General features: G+C 46.3%; 1 protein-coding gene and 1 long non-coding RNA gene across 4 annotated transcripts; both read left to right on the forward strand.

The window, feature by feature from the left end:
* Positions 1 to 1,906: 1,906 nt before the first annotated feature.
* Positions 1,907 to 3,583, forward strand: LOC117840758 (uncharacterized). Its single transcript, XR_004637071.2, has 3 exons — positions 1,907 to 2,373; positions 2,702 to 2,882; positions 3,034 to 3,583. It is a non-coding gene; the product is annotated as an uncharacterized lncRNA (long non-coding RNA).
* Positions 3,584 to 13,758: 10,175 nt separating this feature from the next.
* On the forward strand, positions 13,759 to 17,226 carry LOC117838601 (F-box/kelch-repeat protein SKIP11). 3 transcript variants are annotated; one of them, XM_034718684.2, is made up of 3 exons: positions 13,927 to 14,184; positions 14,392 to 15,875; positions 16,937 to 17,226. In XM_034718684.2, the coding sequence occupies exon 2, from the start codon at positions 14,500 to 14,502 to the stop codon at positions 15,829 to 15,831; it is 1,332 nt and encodes a 443-aa protein (XP_034574575.1). In that variant the 5' UTR covers positions 13,927 to 14,184; positions 14,392 to 14,499; the 3' UTR covers positions 15,832 to 15,875; positions 16,937 to 17,226. The 3 variants fall into 3 exon arrangements, with proteins under 3 accessions (XP_034574576.1, XP_034574575.1, XP_034574574.1); XM_034718685.2 differs by lacking the exons at positions 13,927 to 14,184; positions 16,937 to 17,226 and adding an exon at positions 13,759 to 13,919 and having other exon boundaries at positions 14,392 to 16,170; XM_034718683.2 differs by lacking the exon at positions 16,937 to 17,226 and having other exon boundaries at positions 13,928 to 14,184; positions 14,392 to 16,170.
* The last annotated feature ends 1,245 nt before the right edge of the window (positions 17,227 to 18,471 follow it).

Here is an 18,471-nt window from a genome sequence, read left to right on the forward strand (position 1 = left end):
CCCCTTATGTTGAAGCCAAATGGAGACGGCCCATCACCTACTGGTCGAGTGTAGATTCATCAGGAGAATATGGAGCCTAGTGGCGGCGTGGACGACACAGCCGAGCATACACCCCTCAGAATGGCGACAAACCGACAATGTGCTGGATTGGTGGATAAACATGACTAAAAAACAGGAACCCCTAGGAAGGGCGCATGCTCCATGACGCTACTGATCGTATGGGAAATTTGAAAGTAACAGAATAGGCGAGTATTCAATCGACAAGAGATGACAACAATCACACTAATGGCAAAAATCATGGAGGAAGCGGGAGCATGGATACTAGTAGGGGTAAAAGACTTAGCGGTTTTTTCGTCCAGAGAGTAATCATGTAAAAGTGTGTACTCTAATCGGCTAGCCAACTGTAATTCTCTACTCTATCCATGAAATAGGCACAATGTCGTACGCATTCGTTAAAAAAACTGTGTGCAATGTGCGTCGTGGTTTCGCCGGAATTTAAAGGAGGCCGACGACGAAATGCGACCTCGGCAGAGGCGGCCCGACAAGGGTGGGCTTGGGGCTCTTCGTGGGCGCAATGATTAAGGGTGGTGGGCTGGAGTGTCATTAGAAGAGGTCGGGAGGGAAGTGGGCTATTTGCCACTCGGGCTCGGATGATGGATGATAGGAGGAGAAAACGCGAAACAGCGTGACTCGCGGTCGCGGAGCTGGTCGTTAGCGCGTGCGAGTGCGACCTGGCTCTTTCTGGCTGCCCCGCCGTCACTCACACAGTCACCTACCCGGAAGACGACAAGAGGAAAGAAAGGTTGACTGGACGCGGTCAACATCCATCCATCCATCCATCCAAGGACGTGTACGCCCATGGCAAACGCTAATTGAAGTGGCGTCAACGTGAAGCAAAGGGAGAGAGAGGGGATCTTGGTCGAGAAGACGGCTAGGATTTGGACCACAAAATGACCCTTGATTGATTTGGACCAAGTTAATCCATTGCACACCGTTGAACTGGATTTAGTTTCCAAAATTTCCCACGCACGGCATTCTATTCCAAGGTACGTTTCATCCTGCGCGAAGAAGCCGACAAAGCGCACGTCTGCGTACACGTCGTATGTATGCCACCTCTGCTATTGTGGGACGGATCGACGAGGACGTACGTCGGCATGGCGGCATGCACGCATGCTTGTTTACACGGCACCGCAATGTCAGCACAGCGTCGTATATGCATCATGCCACCTCTGCTTTACACGGCATGTACTCGTCGCCGGCCATGCGCATGCATGCGCGGCGCCGACTGCATGCAGCCCTATCCGTGCGCCTGCACTGGACACAACAGCACGAGCTGCCAAATGTTGGTAGACGTAAAAACAAAGGTCAAGTGTCGTGGCTCTCCGAAAGCATATTTATTTCTGTGATTCTTTGCTCAGTAGCAATTTACCGATAGCTTGTGTTTTATAGTGAACACTCCATAGGCCGTAGCAACTAAATATATTGTTGCCCACCAACAATGACAAGGACACATACGGCAACCATTGCATCAATCAATGAATCTAGTACCCTTAACAATGGAGGAAATTAAAGTTCTCTTCTTTTTTTTTCTTTTGCGAACGGGGAAAGGTGGATATACCCCCCTCTTGAATCCAATACCCTTAACATGGAAAGGAAGAGATGAAGAGATGCCAGCAAGGCCTCGCGAATCCGATACCCTAATAATTAACATGGCAAGCAAAGATGCTATACATCACTACCGGAAAACTCAGCATTCGTCCCGAGGCTTAATACCGGTTGCATTTTGACCCGATACTAATGTGAGCATTAGTACCGGGCCTAACGGCTAGTCCCCGAGGAGCCCCCCGTGCCCCCTTTAGTACCGGGTGGAGGCTTCACCCGGTACTAAAGGTCAGCCTCCACCCGGTACTAAAGGGATACCTCCCCTCACGCGGCAGCCCCCTTCTCTCTCTCTCACCCCACGCTCACCCCCTCCCCACACGTACTTATCCGCTCATCCTCCTCATCCGGCCCCTCACCCGCACCTCTCTCTCTTCTTCTCCCCACACAGATCGATCCCCTTGCCGCCCCTACCGTCGCCACCCCTCTCCTCCCCCCTCCACTTGCCCCTTACCTCTTACATATGGCGAGGAGCGGCGAAGGCAAGAAGGGAGGACGTGGCAAGGTGGCCGAGCGTCCGCAAGGCGTGGCGGAGCAAGGAGCGGCGGCAGGACAAGTAGTGGCGGAGCTCCAGTGGAAGGGCGCGGCGGCGGAGCGTCGGTAGGTGTGGCAGAGCAAGGAGCGCGTGGATCTTGGAGTAGCGGCCACCTCTCCCTCAGATCCGGCGGCGGCAGCAACTGGTGGGCTGAGGAGCAGTGGTGGTGGCTGAGCAGCGTAAGTATGCCGCTTCCCTTCCTCCATCTCTCTCTCTCTTGGGCGGTCGGGCGGACGGCAGTGGCGTGCGGCCGGAGCTCCGGCGCTCTAGCGGACGGTGGCTGCGTGCGGCCGGGGCTCCGGTTGGTAGATATTTTAATTTCTTAATATGCCTTTAGTACCGGTTATTTGACCCGGTACTAAAGCCCCCCTTTAGTATCGAAGTGGCAATATCAGTTGCACAACTAGTACTAAAGTGAGGTTAGTAACCGGTACCGAAGGCGCTTTCCCAACAGTGCATGCTTGTCTCTCTCATTTATTTGTGGGCCTTAAACTCTTTCTTGAGCAGGAAGTGAACCTCATCACATCACATAGAGCAAGAGGGGTTGGATCCTTTGGTTTATACACACCCATGTGCGCCAAAATATAATGGCTTTAGCAACCGGTCCCCGTCTACGCCGTCCTCGTCGATGTGGCTCTTCTCCCGCCCTCCATCGATCCAGCCACACACCAAACTTAACGACGTACAGGTCATTGCTTACTACTACTAATCTTTTGTTTTTGTTGGTTACTTAACTTTAAAGCAGTATGCATGATTGAGACTGACAGAAACGCAGGACCGATATATCACAAGTACACACAGCACGTTTGAATTGAATCCGTGCGTGTAAATTCGTGCAGGCCGGTGGTGGAAGGAAGCTGATGTGGCACCAAGGGAAGAGTCAATGCCGAGCATGTAAAAGAGAGCGAGCGAGGGCGCCGAATAAGACAAGCCCAGCCCAACTGCATCCAATCCGTCCAGATAAGACAGCGACGGCGTGCACGCGCCCAGCCAATGATCCACGCGTTGATTTGATCAAAAAACAGATTAAAGAAATTGATTGGCATGCGTTTGCAATGTCTTTCCATCATGCCAAAGGGCCTAGCCTCCTAGGCTAGGCTAGGCTGGGTTTACCACGCCAGGCACGAGCAAGCATCGTGTACACACGCAGAGCTTCTAGAGGGAGAGAGAGGGAGGTTATTATCAGAGAACATATAGTACGTATATATTCTTTCTCAGTTGAGTGATGTAAATGTGTTCCTAACTTTGGTGCCCCTTTAACTCTCTCTCTCTCTCTCTCTCTCTCTCTCTCTCTCTCTCATGCTAGCTTGCTTTGCTTCTTGTACGTTGTTTCAAGCAGCTATCTTAGCTAGCTTTGATCTTTCAACAAGCCCCGAAAGTTTTGGCTTTGGAATGGTTCTCTTCTTCCCACTGATCAAGTGGCTTCGTCATCGATCAGTCATCGCCAGGCTTTCCAGTTGACATTTGTTGAGCTCTTGTTACTTTGGAGAATTCGCACGGGACTAGCCGGCTTAATTAGCTTATTAGCTCCGTTAATTGCATTGCCGGCCGGCCGAGAGACGCGCACGGAACACCCGCCGCTGATGTTGAACGTACAGAATTTCCGCCTCGTCGATCGGCCAGCCGGGTCGCACATGCCATGGGATCTTTCACTTCTTCCCCGGCACGTGTCTTTAAGCTTCAAGGGAAATGCTAATGCTTTATCAGCTAGGGACAAAGCTGAAAGGAGGTGTGGAAAACACACACATCAGTGGACCAACAACAAATGGGGAAGTGCAGTGCATGTGTATCAGACAATTCATAAACTTTCTGTAAATAAATTTCTACCGTTCCTGCAATCACCCCCCGGGTTGTACAACATACTCCTATATAGTACAAGTAATCCGGGAACGAGAACTTTTTCGTCGAAGGTAGAAGGGTCGGTACGGTGAAGCAAAGCAAAGCAAAGCTACGCTTGTCGTCACAGTTAACAATGGGTGGCGCGTACGCATTGGACGGGCACGTCTTTTGAGGGCAAAACCACTTGCCCCCACGCATTTTCAGTGCCAATCAGACGCAAGGGGCACGATCAATGGAGTGCTATACCTAGAGGGGAAAGCGTTGCTAGTGACCAGCAGGGTTACAGGGCACACTAGTTTATTGGTTTTTTGCCGTGGAGATTACAACATCCGGCACTGGAGCTTGCTCGATCTGGGTGCTTATCCGGTTATTGGTTCATCATCTGCTCAGGTCGTCCAAGAGATGTGACAAAAGTCACGAGTAAAATAATACTCCCCCTTGGCTATGTTTGCCTATAATGTCGGAAGAAAATATCTTACAATGTTTATTCGTTGACAATATCAAAGTGCAGCCATTGTAATATTTTCACTCATCGTTCCTAACTAATAAGTGTTCAAAAGAAGATAATTGGTCGTATCGCATTATATAATGAATAGGGCATGGGGAGTCATTTCGTGTTAAGTTTTACTTGAAGTTAATACCTCTTTGGTTAATACACATAATGTGCTATGATAAACATTGCCAAAGGGAACAATGTGGTACTACACCTTAGTCCCAAAATATAAGGCGTATTTTAGTCCAATGATTACTCAATTAAAATATTATTTATGTGATACAAAATCATATTCATACCCAAGTGCTCTTGAATGCAAATCTAATAGCATAGTGAAAACGATGTGAGTCGTTATCGTGGAGGAGATAACAAGGATATGAAGGAGGCTGACCGTGTACAGCGGATCCAAAGGCGATGAACACCCTTATATAAGCTAGCGTGCACTGGCGCAGCGCGGCCACCGCCGCGTTGCACGGTAGGCTAGATTATGAGCTTGTGAGCGACGGAGACTAGGATTAGACCTGCGGGAGAGGAATATCTTGAAATGGAGGAGCAACTTATTATATTTGGGATAAGAAAGGTAACCGGACTTTATTAAAGACTGTTACAACGTTGCCATAACGGTAATGGCTGTTACCATTATGGCTCGGTTTGGTACGAACCTTGTTAAAGTTCTAACGGTTCTTGTTAATGTATGTTACCCTTCATGAGTTGAAGGTAACCTTTCATGAGTCGAAGGTAATGGTCTTCATCGTTGCTGAGGTCGAGCTTCGATCCAGAGGCCTTGTTAGTAACCGATGTGAAAGAAGTCTGTTTTATTTACGGACCACATACGTCCATTATCTATCCCAAGTTACCTAAAACGTATTTTCGTATAGTGTACGTTTTCTGTGTCCGAATCCACTTGGCCACCCCCTCCCCTTTCTCTCAAGATGTAACCTCCTGAGTTAGGGTGTGTTTGGTTTGAGGATCAATGTGGGTTGGGATGAGTTGGACCCAGATGAACCAGTGTTTGGTTTGAGATTGATCTAACCAAGAGAGCGACGGCCAAGAGGAAGAGGATGGCGTGGCAGCGGCCACCTAGGTGAGCGCCGCGATCAGCCGGGGCAGCGTAGGGGAGGCCCTGGGAGCTCTGCGGCCAACCGGGGCAGCGCGGGCTCCGCCCAGTGAAGCTCCGCCGCCGGCCGGGGCAGCGCAAGCTTTGCTACCGGCTCGGGCAAGCCCGGGCTCCGCGCAGGGGAGCTCCGTGGTCGGTGGGGGCAGTGCAAGCTCCGCCCAGGGGACCTTCGCCGTCGGGACGACGGGGGTGGTGGCATGGGGATACTAGTGGGGGCAGACGGCGCCGCCGGCAGGGAGCAGAGGCAAGGCCGGCAGGGAAGGATGGAGCAGAGGCGAGTGGAGCTCAGGTGGAGGATGAGTGGAGGCTCGGGTGAAGGATGAGGAAGAAGATAAGGTAGAAGAAAAAAATAATACAAGAGAATAACAAGCGGGTCCCACTATTGACATGCGGGCTCCACAATTTATTGGATACGGTGTTAAGATGGCATCATCCTATTCCACTAACCTTTCCAACCAAACAAAAAACTAGGTTGGATCCATACTCATCAACCAAACATGAGATGGGTTGAACCCAACCTAAAAAAGTAGGTTGGAGCCGAAGCAACCCACTTGATCATGAAACTAAACACACGCTTAGATCTTCTCGTAGCTCACGCTCTCGTAGAGGCTGTTTGGTTCCCGACCACACCACGTCACGTCACAGGCTGTGGCGGTGGAAATCGGCGCCAAAGCCGTGCCGGCCTCCGCCGGAAACCAAGCACGCCAATAATCGTAGCGCTAGTATTCACACATGGCGGCGGCAGCAAGACGAATAGGCCCACCTGTCACTTGAAACAAGAGGCCCGCCCGGCTCCAAACAGAGTGTGGAACGACCAGGGAGGCCACATCCTGGGTCCCTTGACACACATAACACGCTGTACGCCGGAAAGGTCGTCTCCGGTGGGCCCCGCCCCTCCAACTGTCACACCAGAAAAAAAATTGCAGGCGCCGCATATAATCATTGCACACCTGCTCTGTACATAGTCCGGACCTGATGCATCACAACAACAACCATACTATTCGATCCAGAACGAATGATTATGCAACCCAAGTTTTCTCTTTTCATTACACTTTTCAACTTTTCCAGCCCTGCAAAAATTTCCTTTCAGTTTTCCTCTAATTGAGAAACAACCATTAGTTACTCCGCTGAGATTAAGGAAAAAAACTTTTAATTTGTTGGGGCAGAGGGGTGTGTCTTGAATTCAAAGACTAATAACCATGTATTCATACAACGAGCTACAAGCACAGGACATTTGGGAATAACTAAAGCCGTCTCGTACATCTAACAGATATATATGGGAGTAGTATAAAACACAATCAGGAACAGAATAAATTAGTAGCAATAATTGGAAGAGTACACTTAGGGTTGATACACTATGCCGTTGACCAAATTAATAAATATGCTATCAAATTGCCATGGAATCTTTTTACACGACATTGCTAAGACGAGTTTAAATCAAAGTTTGCCGCAGATTCATGACATTTTAGCTTATTCACATAATTAAATACAAGCAACAGTACAGTGTATAATTAAATGCAAGCATCATATACAGGCGCCGCATCCAACTAATCATTTGAGGTGCTCTGTGCAGAGTCCGGACCTGAGAGAGCAACAGCACTACTCGATCCAGAATGATTAATACCAAGATTGCTACGGTTTTTCTACTTTTCATCAATGTTTTCCCTCATATAGCACCTTCTCAAATCTCAAGTGGAATTATATCTTACCCATTTCCTTCCTCTTTACAAAACAGTAGCTATTTAACGGAATTTATTCAAACACAATTTTCAAAATAGATATATGTGCAAACTTTATTTTAATTAAATACTCTCTTGCTTTTAAATAGATGATGCTTAGAACAAGCTAGTTAGTTAGTTAAGAAAATGAACTATATTTGTCCTATATTAAGAAAATGAAAAAGGGATATGTGTTGGATGCCAGTTTAATACAAGATATTTTTTGCAACTAATTAATAGGTAAAAAGGTACGGTGACTCAGGGTGATATCAGATTGTACTATACGGTTGGCAAATGTGCAAGGGGGGGAATTAACAGGATCTATCAGAGTGACGTGGAGTCTTTTATTTCACTCGAACTTAAATCGAACTTTGCTGCTTATACGTGGCTACTTAATTTAATGACAGGGAAATCTTGTGCAGTACAAGCGCACAGTAAATTAATGTGTGTTTGTTTGGTTGTATCATTTGATTCATGTATAAAATAATTCAAAATAATAATGATCCTTTTGTTTGGTTGGGTGTTCATCTAGGATGAAGCCATACCACTTAATACATTATTCTACTAATAGGAGTGAATCATATGGTACAAGTAAATTAGTTAAACCCCACCATCTAGGATCATCCATGCATGTATCATGTGGTGCATCCAACCAAACACACCCTTAATAATCTCGCTTGGCATCGAATTTAATTAATCAAACTTGTTCGCTTATACGTGGCTATTTAATCAAGTCATCATAGCAAAGTTGTTGTAGGCAACAAGATGTGTTTGGTTGTGCTGTGAGCTGTGAAAAAGCTGTTGTGGGCTATGGGCTGTGAAAAAGCTGTTGTGAACTATCAGCTGTGAGAAAGCTGAAAGTCGTTTGGTTGAAAACAGTTGTGAAATTGTGAAAGCCCTTTAACTGACATATGGGTCCCACTGTCGGAGACACGTTTTTCTTTTTCACTCTTCTTCTCCTCTCTCTTCCCTCTCGCATAGTCGCATCTCGCAACGGCGTGGTGGGCAGCGGCGCGGCCGGCCGGCGCGGAGAGGTGGCAGTGAGGTTGAATGGCGACGCGACAGTTTGGAGTGGTGGCCGATGCGGTTGGGTGGAGCGGCAACCGACGCGATCTTCTTCTTCTTCCCCATAGCAAAAGGGCGGCGTAGCACTTCCTTCACCCCTCCCCCAGAGAAACCCATCGCATGCTCGCCGGCAAAATTGGTCACACATGGTGAGTTTCCTCTCAATCACTCTTATTGAAAGCTTGCTTAATCTCTTGTGAACCAATTCTAGTATCCAATGTTACAAATCGTGAAAGAGATGAGTGTAATTTCATTTTTTCCTTCCGCCATCGAAGGAGCAATAAAGAAGATGGTGTGGTTTACACCGATGACCACGGAGGCCTATCCTCGCTCCGCCGCCCGCGTGCGGCCTCTCGCGCCGTCCTGCGCTCTCGTCGTCGATGCCCCACCGATGCCAGCGTGCCCCTGCAGCTCCATCCGATGCGCCACCTCAAAACCTGCTGCCCCAATCATGCCGCATCAATTCCCACCTCCCCGAGCTGGGCAGCCGCGCACAGCCCGATTTCCGCCACCCCAAGCTCGAGCGATGGCGTTGCCCCATTTCCTCCACCCTAGCTTCTCCATCAGCACCACCCCAGCCTCCTCCCGCACCCTTGTCGTCGTCGTGGTGGTGCGGGGCGGGGTGGTCGCGGTCGTGCCTGTCTGTTGTCGCGGGTGGGTGGGAGGGGCGGGCACCGGCGGAGGGGAAGGGCGCCGCCAGTAGAGGTGAGGACGGGCGCTGCTGGCAGAGGTGGGACGGGCGCCGGTGGAGCTGCAGAGGAGCGGCGGAGGAGAGGGAGGAGTCGATGATGAGAGCGAAAAGAAACGAACCGGTACAACATAACCGATGGCAGGTGGGTAAATTTCGCGAAAAGTCCAATTCACAGCCGGTCACAGCACCTCCTTCCCCGCTGTGAAAAATGAACTACACAAAAGCAGCTTTCTTTGAAAGTACCTAAGAGGAAGTTAGTCTCTTTGTTAGCTATTAGATTTTTTGGAAGCCAAAGCAGCTTAAAAGCTCAAAGGTGGTGATTTTTGGGTCTGCGCACGGTTGAACAACCACCGGAACTAATCAACCAAGACTCAGTCAGTTTTATTTTGGCAGCCTTGGTCAGTAAATTAGGTCAAAAGGAGGCACATGCTACAAATTAACTCCAAATTAAACCCAAGCATGCGCCCCCACAAGATCTGCACTAGCTAGACGCCGCAATTAATTAGCTAGGGTTCGTCCAGGATCTGGATCCCATGGGTGAAGCAGAGAAAGAGAGAATTAACTAGTTAAAACCCATGCATGCATCACGCAGCTGGTGGTCAGGCAGTGTGCGATATAATCATGGCCCCTGGCGAGTGCTGAGTCACCGGCACCTCACGCACTGCTGCTCGCTTACGGCTAATAATTAATTAATGTAATGCGGGCGGAGCCAAGCTAACCTCAGGATGCCAGCTAGAGGCACACACAATTTAGCCGCGTCCGGACGCGCGTCACGCGGCCGGGTGGTGGTAGTGGTGGCCCGCACATGCATGCGCTCGATCCCTCCATCGCGAGGGGGTTCGCCGTGCAAGAAATCCTCGGCTCGGCTCCGCGCGCGCGCGTGCCTCCATGTGTTCTCCCGCACGCAGCACCATCGTCGTTTCTCATTCGGGTGCACGTGCATTGTGCAAGCACTCGCCGTTTGTTCAGTTTGCTATATACCGCTGGAGTAGGTATTTAGTTCGTCCACTTACCACCTCACACAGAATTGCGTACTATTTAAGCTCCTCAACTTTTTAAGTACACAAGCATTTCAAAAAAAAAGAGAACTTTTTGAGTACAAGAACTCACTCCTAACGTAAAATGGTGGAATAGCCGTTTTCATCTTTAAACTATCAACCGAGGTTCAGTTTTATCCTTGCACTAGCAAAATGACCGTTTTAATCCTCAAACTTTCTTATATGCTACCAATTTCGTCGGAGTCTTGCACCATGTTGACGTGCCATGTTAGCATTCAATCACCTGGATTTCATGGAATACCTTTTTTCTACAATTTATATGATTCGCCATTCATTTGATGTTCGTAAGACACATTCTTCACTTATTGTTGAACTGTAAAGTGAAAAGGTGGTTGAATTATTGTCCAATACAGTTTACTAATATGAGATAAGATGAATCAAACACACAACCTCATTGAACGATGACATGGCAACCAACTGGCGCGACATGTAAGGGCGAAGGATGAAACTGAGCTGTTTGAGAAAGTTCGAGAACTGAAACGACCGTTTCGGCAGTTTAGAGCTTAAACGACTATTTTGACAGTTAAGGGGCTAAACGACCGTTTTGACAGTTTAGGCTCTAAACTACCGTTTTGACAGTTAAGGGACTAAATGACCGGTATAAGATCATTTGCTCTACATTTGTTTGCTTTATTTCTTAGACAATTGTTTCTAGTGGATTTTTAAGGGGAAAAAGGATGGTTTAATTTCCACCTAAAATTCCCGCTACCGCGTCTGCGGAAACAAGGTCAAACATGAATCGAGGAACGTGAAACCCGTCATAGAAATCGAATCGCATGGTTTAAAATGTTTCCACGCGCTCAACATTAACGGACGGAGAAGAAATAAACCGAGGGTGAAGTGAAATAGGGACACAACAACGGCCCGGGCTCGGCATGCATGTCAGCGCTAGCGTTTTCTGAACTCTCTTTTTTCTCTTCATTCACATTGATGAGATGCACGGAATAATATAGCAGTAGCAGAGCGGGGGTGCTAGGTGCAGGAGGAGGCGATCGTGGAGGTCCCTGGCGCGCGCGTACGTGCAGAAGCCCGCACGTGTGGGGCGTACGCCCGCGTCAGGTCCTTGTCCCCCGGCCGAAGCATGCAGCAATGCAACCATGAACCATGCAGCCGCCGGCCGCCTCGAGATCCAAATATTCCTTTCTCCCACCTCAGTTCAGCAGCCTTCGCGCTCAGTCTTCACCTCGAACGCCCAAAAAAGGAAACGTAGAAAGGAGCGACACTGTTCTTTTCCTGCTCATCTAATCCTCCATTATTACATTACGGAGTACGTGCAAAAAAAAAAATGCATGCCCTCACCGGTTCTTATCTGTTGCAAACTTGCAATTTGCCTTCTTGGTAAAAGTATTTCCCTAGAAAGAAAAACCCTTGTTTTACCAACCGTGTAGTAGTGTGCAGAAAAGTTGTTGGTAGAAAATTTGTGTAAACATTGGGCTTTTGAAGAAAAATTTGTAACAAAACCATTGGTGGACATAGCAAAACTTGTTGCAAAACTGAGGCTGATCGAAACCGAAGGTAGCCAACTGGATTCAGGAGCAAACAGAGTACTTGATTAATCGGTAGGTAGGAGTATTTTAGTTGGATGCGGCTTTTGCAAAGCCGAGTGGGCGGCCTCGAATCCTTTGCGTCTGTGGACCATCATCTCCCGCTGGTCGAACCTGGGAAGGACAACTATATTTTACCCTCTACTTTGTCTTACGAGACTTTTAAAACAAATCTCAAACTGAACGAGAAATTTGTAGAAATAAGTACATTATAATTTATAAACAATGTGGTTCCCATCGTATGATGATATATGTGCCATAGTTTTGAACTGCGAGAAACTGTACTACTACATGGTCAGGTCATGTTTAGTTACCCCCAACTCCCAACTTTGACACTATGCAAAAAGAAGATTCCCCATCACATCAAACTTGCGGTACATGCATGTAGTACTAAATGTAGACGAAATTAAAAACTAATTGCACAGTTTTGTTGTACTTTGTGAGACGAATCTTTTGAGCCTAATTAGTCAATATTTGGACAATAATTCACAAATACAAACGAAACGCTACAGTGTGCTACAGTGCTGGAACAAGAATTTTGCATCTCCCAAATTGGCCAACTAAACAAGGCCTCAAAAATGTCGGTTTCAATACATCTTGATATGGCATAGTAGCTGATATTTAGGGCTTGCAGCAAAACCCTGCATTTCTTAGCGATGTTGAAGATGCAATACATTAATCATCTTGTGTTCATGCACGTATGGTGAAGATATAAATATATGCAATGTGTACCATAAATAGACGCTCTAGTTTTGAACTCCAAAAAAATCTGTACATAGTCGATTGTTGGTTTCTAAGACCATAAATTTTATATTTATGAACGGAAATCAACATTCAGGGCTGTTCGGTTGTGCTAGTTTGCAGCGCTGCAAGCCTACGGTTGTGTTGCAGCAACAGCCAACAAATAGTAGCTGCTGCAGCCACATAAACACGTTGGTTTACTGCAACAATTAAAAACAGCATAATGAATAGATTTTATACAAACGAGGAAGTAAAGCTTGCAATTAACATAGATAGCCGAACGGTTGGTCTGAACCTACAACTGTTTGGTCATGCAACCGTAGCCGAAGTTGCTGCAAATAATCTCAAGCAAACAGGTTGAATATTTATAATGCCCAAGATAAGCACTATCTTTGGTATGGCTATAATATTGTATGTACGAAAAGGTTATATAGATTAAGCACCATTCTTGCCAGAAATTTAGTATGGCAATGGCTGCAAACATTGGTATACAAAGGTGCTAAATTAAACGCCTTATCATCCACTTATGGGAAAAGATGTAAATACAACCAATGCACGTGATGGACCAGAGTAGTAGTCTAGTAGCACATGACAACTATTTTTACTTATGTTTTTACGTCTTGAGATGCTAAAATATAATCAAAGAGCAAAACGAGAGAAAATATTTCATAAGAAAGCATTCAAGTAAGATTTTTTTTTGAACTATGAAAAGCCATACATAATCAATTGTAGGTATCTAGGACTCGGTATAGATATTTACAACAGTAATTGACTGTAGCCAGATTGTATATATTTACAATGCGAAAAGCTTTTAAAATACATTTCTTAGCAATACATTAGTACTGTCACGAAATTGTAACATACAAAGGTGACATGTTGAGCACTCGCTCTATTCCACCATGAAAAGATACAAATAAAACACAAACGTGCATCCTATATAAAGGGAAAAAAAGTGGGGTTGTAAAACAACTCAAAATTTATACAAGATATGCATCACATTATTAGAATAGCCAATTTGGACCAATCACTCCCATCTAGAAGTCCAAAATTATACAAAGAAGAAAATCATGGATGAATATTGGCCGGCGCAGCTGGAAATGAATATAAGAATCCCAAAATGGAAAAAAAGTGTGAAGTTTCAAGGACCCAAGGAGCAGAATGCACAACAAGCCTTAAAAAGAAAGGGGGGGAATAATAAAAGCAGGAAAGAAAACAGAACCAAAATAAAATACAAAGCAGTGGGAAAAAAAAGAGGGGAAAAGGAATTAAAATAAGCAAAGGAGAAGAATCCCAAGTACACATTTAGCTGCCTGCACACCGCATCGCAGAGGAGAGAGAGAAAGAGAGCTGCGGCGGCGGCACAGCAGGGGAAGCATCAGACGCCGCAGTAGAAGAGGAGGGCGAGCCCAGGCCACCTATATCCATCTCTTTCCTATCCATCCTCTATATATATATGCAGGTATAATTATATGGCCAATTAGATAGAGATTAGAGAGGGGGGTAGAGAGGCAGTGGCCAGTGGGGGAAAGAAATTTTGTATAGAAAAGAGAGAGAGAGAGAGGAGAGAGGGTAGTTGATGGGAAGGGTTTGATGTGATTGCGCTTTCTTTCCTCTTTGCTTCCTGGATCCAACCGCCGCCGCCGCCGCCGCCGCTGCCACCGCCACCACCGCATATACTCGTCGGCGATTCAGAGTTCTTGGATTGGATGCGTTCTTCTGCCTAGGTGCGTGCGCGGTTTCTTGCGTGCTGGGATTCGTCCGTTCTTGGATCGGTTGGGGGTTGGGATTCTTGGATTGGCTGGGGAAAGGGGGATTCGCGTTGCTGGGGGATGCCTTCGTGGGGATGCTTCTCAGATCTCCGCTTCCTGATCCGTCGCTTGTCGCGATTTCTTGCCCAATTCGCTTACCCCATTTCTCTTTTCTGCGCGCAGATCGGAGCAAGGCGCGCGGTGTAAATCTCGAGAGGAGGAGGAAAGGGATCGAGGCGGCTCGGTCCTTGTTCTTGCCGCGTCCGGTTCTTCCAAGAACCAGCGGTGGGGATGGATCTCTGCGACAAGAGAGAGGACATGGCGCTGCAAGACGGAGACTCTTGCCTCGCGCCCCGCCCTTTGCGCGGCGGCTGCGAGATGGAGTCGCCGTGGGCGGAGGGCCTCCTCCAAGGCGGCGGCCGGAAGCGCAGCGCGCCGGAGGAGTCCGAGGACGATGTCCAGGAAATAGATGAGGTGGATTGCGGCGGCAAGCGGAGCAAGCCACCGTCGCCGCAGCCGCACACACCGGACATCCGTGAGGCTCATGCCCCCGGCCGCCGCCGCACCGTGGCGGCCGGTGGCGGCGACCAAAGCAACGGCGGGGGTGACCTCATAGGAGAAATCGGTCGGGACCTGTCCATCAACTGCCTTCTCCGGCTATCCCGGTCGGAATATGGCTCGGTGGCATCGCTGAACCGGGATTTCCGGTCTCTGGTGCGTGGAGGGGAGATCTACAGGCTGCGGCGGCAGAATAACATCTCTGAGCATTGGGTGTACTTCTCCTGTAATGTTCTGGAGTGGGATGCATATGACCCTTACCGGGAGCGCTGGATCTCGGTGCCCAAGATGCCACCTGACGAGTGTTTCATGTGCTCGGACAAGGAGTCTTTGGCTGTGGGCACCGAGCTGCTCGTGTTTGGGATGGCGCACATTGTCTTCAGATACAGCATACTGACAAACTCTTGGACACGAGGCGAGGTGATGAATTCGCCGAGGTGTCTGTTTGGGTCAGCAAGCGTAGGAGAGAAGGCATATGTTGCTGGTGGCACTGATTCTCTTGGCAGGATCCTCAGCTCAGCAGAATTGTACAACTCCGAAACACATACTTGGACACCCCTTCCTAGCATGAACAGGGCACGGAAAAATTGCTCTGGGGTGTTCATGGATGGCAAGTTTTATGTGATTGGTGGTGTGACCAATAACAACATGATCCTGACCTGCGGTGAAGAGTATGATGTGCAGAGCAAGTCTTGGAGGGTTATCGAGAATATGTCTGTCGGTCTAAATGGAGTGAGTGGTGCACCCCCACTTATTTCAGTGGTGAAGAATGAGCTGTACGCCGCTGATTACAGTGAGAAGGATGTGAAAAAGTATGACAAGCAGAACAATAAGTGGGTCACTCTTGGTAAATTGCCCGAGCGATCTGTGTCCATGAATGGCTGGGGTCTTGCATTCAGGGCATGTGGTGAGAGGCTGATCGTCATTGGTGGACCAAGAACTTCTGTTGGGGGCATGATTGAGCTTAACTCATGGATTCCGGATGACAAGCCACCTGTGTGGAATTTGATTGCCAGACGGCCATCTGGGAATTTTGTGTATAATTGCGCTGTGATGGGCTGCTGAGTTTACTTGATAAAGGGTCCGCACAGTGATGTTTACAAAGAGAGGTATGCACAAAGGCAGGACTGTTTAGCTTCAGAACTCTTCTTCATCATGCATTTCTGCCTTCGACCTGGTAGCTGGTTTAGTTGGCATCAGCAGAGCAGCAGCAGGATCTTGTAACCCTTGAGTTCATACATCAGTTTCCGCCCCAGCTAATCCATTTCTTTCATTTACATTCGGATCAGTGTTATGATCTAGAAGGTGATACCATGCAAAAATGTCATACCAATAATCTAGAAAACATTAAATTTCAGAGGCTTTCCATCATTGATGATGACAGAGCTAGTTATTTTGATCGTATTCCATTGTCTATGTCTGCAGCAAAGCGACCATCATGTTTATTCATGCATGCCTAATTTTTGAGTTATCGTATATTTAAGTAAACTTTGATGTCTTCCTCTATGGGTTGATTTGGCTGAATGACCTTTGGAAATATTGAGTCGCATGAGTTCCAGTTAAACTGTTTTGAGTAGAGCATGATTACAAATTGGAGTTATCTGTTTGGCCAGTAACTGCTTCCCTTAAGACTAACTCAAATAAATCTCCGTAAAGTTACACTATGGACAAGCAGGTATTGAATGCATTTTGTTTGATTCGTTCACTGCTTGTGGAATATTGTTCCTTTTACTTTATCTGCTCTGAGATGCTTGTGCTCATCATGTATTGGAATGCTTTATTTGAACTTTCTATGCTTGATGGTTGTTTTGGTGAAAACAATTCCCAAAAAATATGTGAATCTGTTGATGTTGCATATGGATTGATTTGGTTGTTCTTTGTCTTAATAGGTCCAGTATTACTGTTATCTCAGTTATGTTGAAAGTTTAGTAGTATCACTTGGATGTCAAAGTCTAAGTGAGGATGATACAAAACTGAGACTTAGGCTCCTTGCTATATTCTGAAAAATATCCTTGTAATCACAACCTTAATGACCACTCTAAATGCCTAAGTTTGCACTTTGATCAGGTCGTTTGATTGGCACCTTTATTATGTCTTTGTGGCCTCCATTAGGAATTTATTCAAGGTGGAGCATGATAGTAATTGATAAATGCTCTTTTCTGCTTTGCAGAAGGTGATGATCATGACCTGAATACAAACAAACATGCTTCATGACTCTAAACTTGTGATTCTTGTGAGTGCCAGGTTCTCTTTGGACAAATACCTCTTTGGATTGTCCATCGCATAATACCCATGGATTACTTTGTTGAAATTTCTAGTGGACGCAAATGATACATTTTTCCTTTTGTGAAATGTGATACAGAAGTTTGGAGGGCGAACTAGGCAGATAGAACTATTATATTGTTAACAACTTGGGAATCATTCATAATTTACCAATCATAATGGTTTGGTTGCTTTGCATTGCTAAAATGTCCAAACTATTTAAGCATTTTGTATTTCCAATGCCACTGTAAATCTTACCCCAGAAAGCTACAACAGTAACCAGTGGTATAACTATCAACTAGCTGTAGCAGGAATTTATTTGGTTGATTGCTACATCTCTTATTTTATTTTTTAACTTGACATGGATAGCTGAGTCTATTCTTGATCCACCATTTTCCATGAGCTGTAACATAACTGCAAGCTCATAGTTTAGGGTTCTTTGCACTGTTATATGTGTTTTGGATACCATGTTGATGAGTAATGAGGTTCATCCAGTGTGACATGTTATTTATAAAATAGTTTGATTAAGTTTGAACTGGCAGAGAATTGGATTAGAAGTGCGGCATCATTTGGAAGTAGGGAAATAATCTTTATTTTTTCGTAAAAGGAAAAGGGCACTAGACTTCAACACGCCATTACTAAATTCAAAAGTATTTTGAATCCTTGTTCTTGATGGAAATCTGGCTGGTTTGAGATGCCCACCTGTATGTTTGACAAAACAAGCATGTTTACTTGAATTCAGTTTGTCAGATTCTGACTCAAGTATTGCAACTAAATTTCCATGGGTTCCTTGGCAGCAAATGGTTCAACTTGGTAGAATCAGGTGTGAGGTGTCATTCCATTTGCATTTATAGTCGTTCAACTAGATAGAACTCTTTTCTTATTGCTGAAGCTTTTACCACTTTATCCAAAAAAATGGAATCACTTTATGATGGAGGTATGCAAGTTGTGCATGTATGCATTGTTCTTGTGTGTGGCGTGAAGCTTCCTCCTTTGACTCTGAACGCTGACGTAATAAATTCTCTTTCTCCTTATGATTCGGTGCTTGTTTGAGTTACTGCTGCTGATGTTCGCAACATTTGACAGAATGCATTGCATTTAGAATGGGGCCTAAATAATTTTTCTGTTTGTCATGTGTGCTATTCTGATATGTAGTTCAACTTTGTGCATGCTCCCTTGTTAAAACGCGAAAAAGGTGAATTGTTTGGTAGGAACAACCTTTATCCTGTGTATCTTAGATGGTTGTCTCTGTTTGGCTGTCAGGTCATGCACTTCATGTTTCCGATATTACCATCCGTTTGTTGTACATTCTGGAATGAACAATGTTACATCTCTGCAGAAGTTGAATTATTTTCTGAAGTTTCAAAGCTATATGCAGTTGTCTGAACTATTTTTACCTTTAGTTGGGAATCTTAGGGTGAAGCACCAAAATGTTGCACAGAA

Source organism: Setaria viridis, chromosome 9 (assembly GCF_005286985.2).
Source record: "Setaria viridis chromosome 9, Setaria_viridis_v4.0, whole genome shotgun sequence".
Classification (NCBI taxonomy): Eukaryota; Viridiplantae; Streptophyta; class Magnoliopsida; order Poales; family Poaceae; genus Setaria; species Setaria viridis.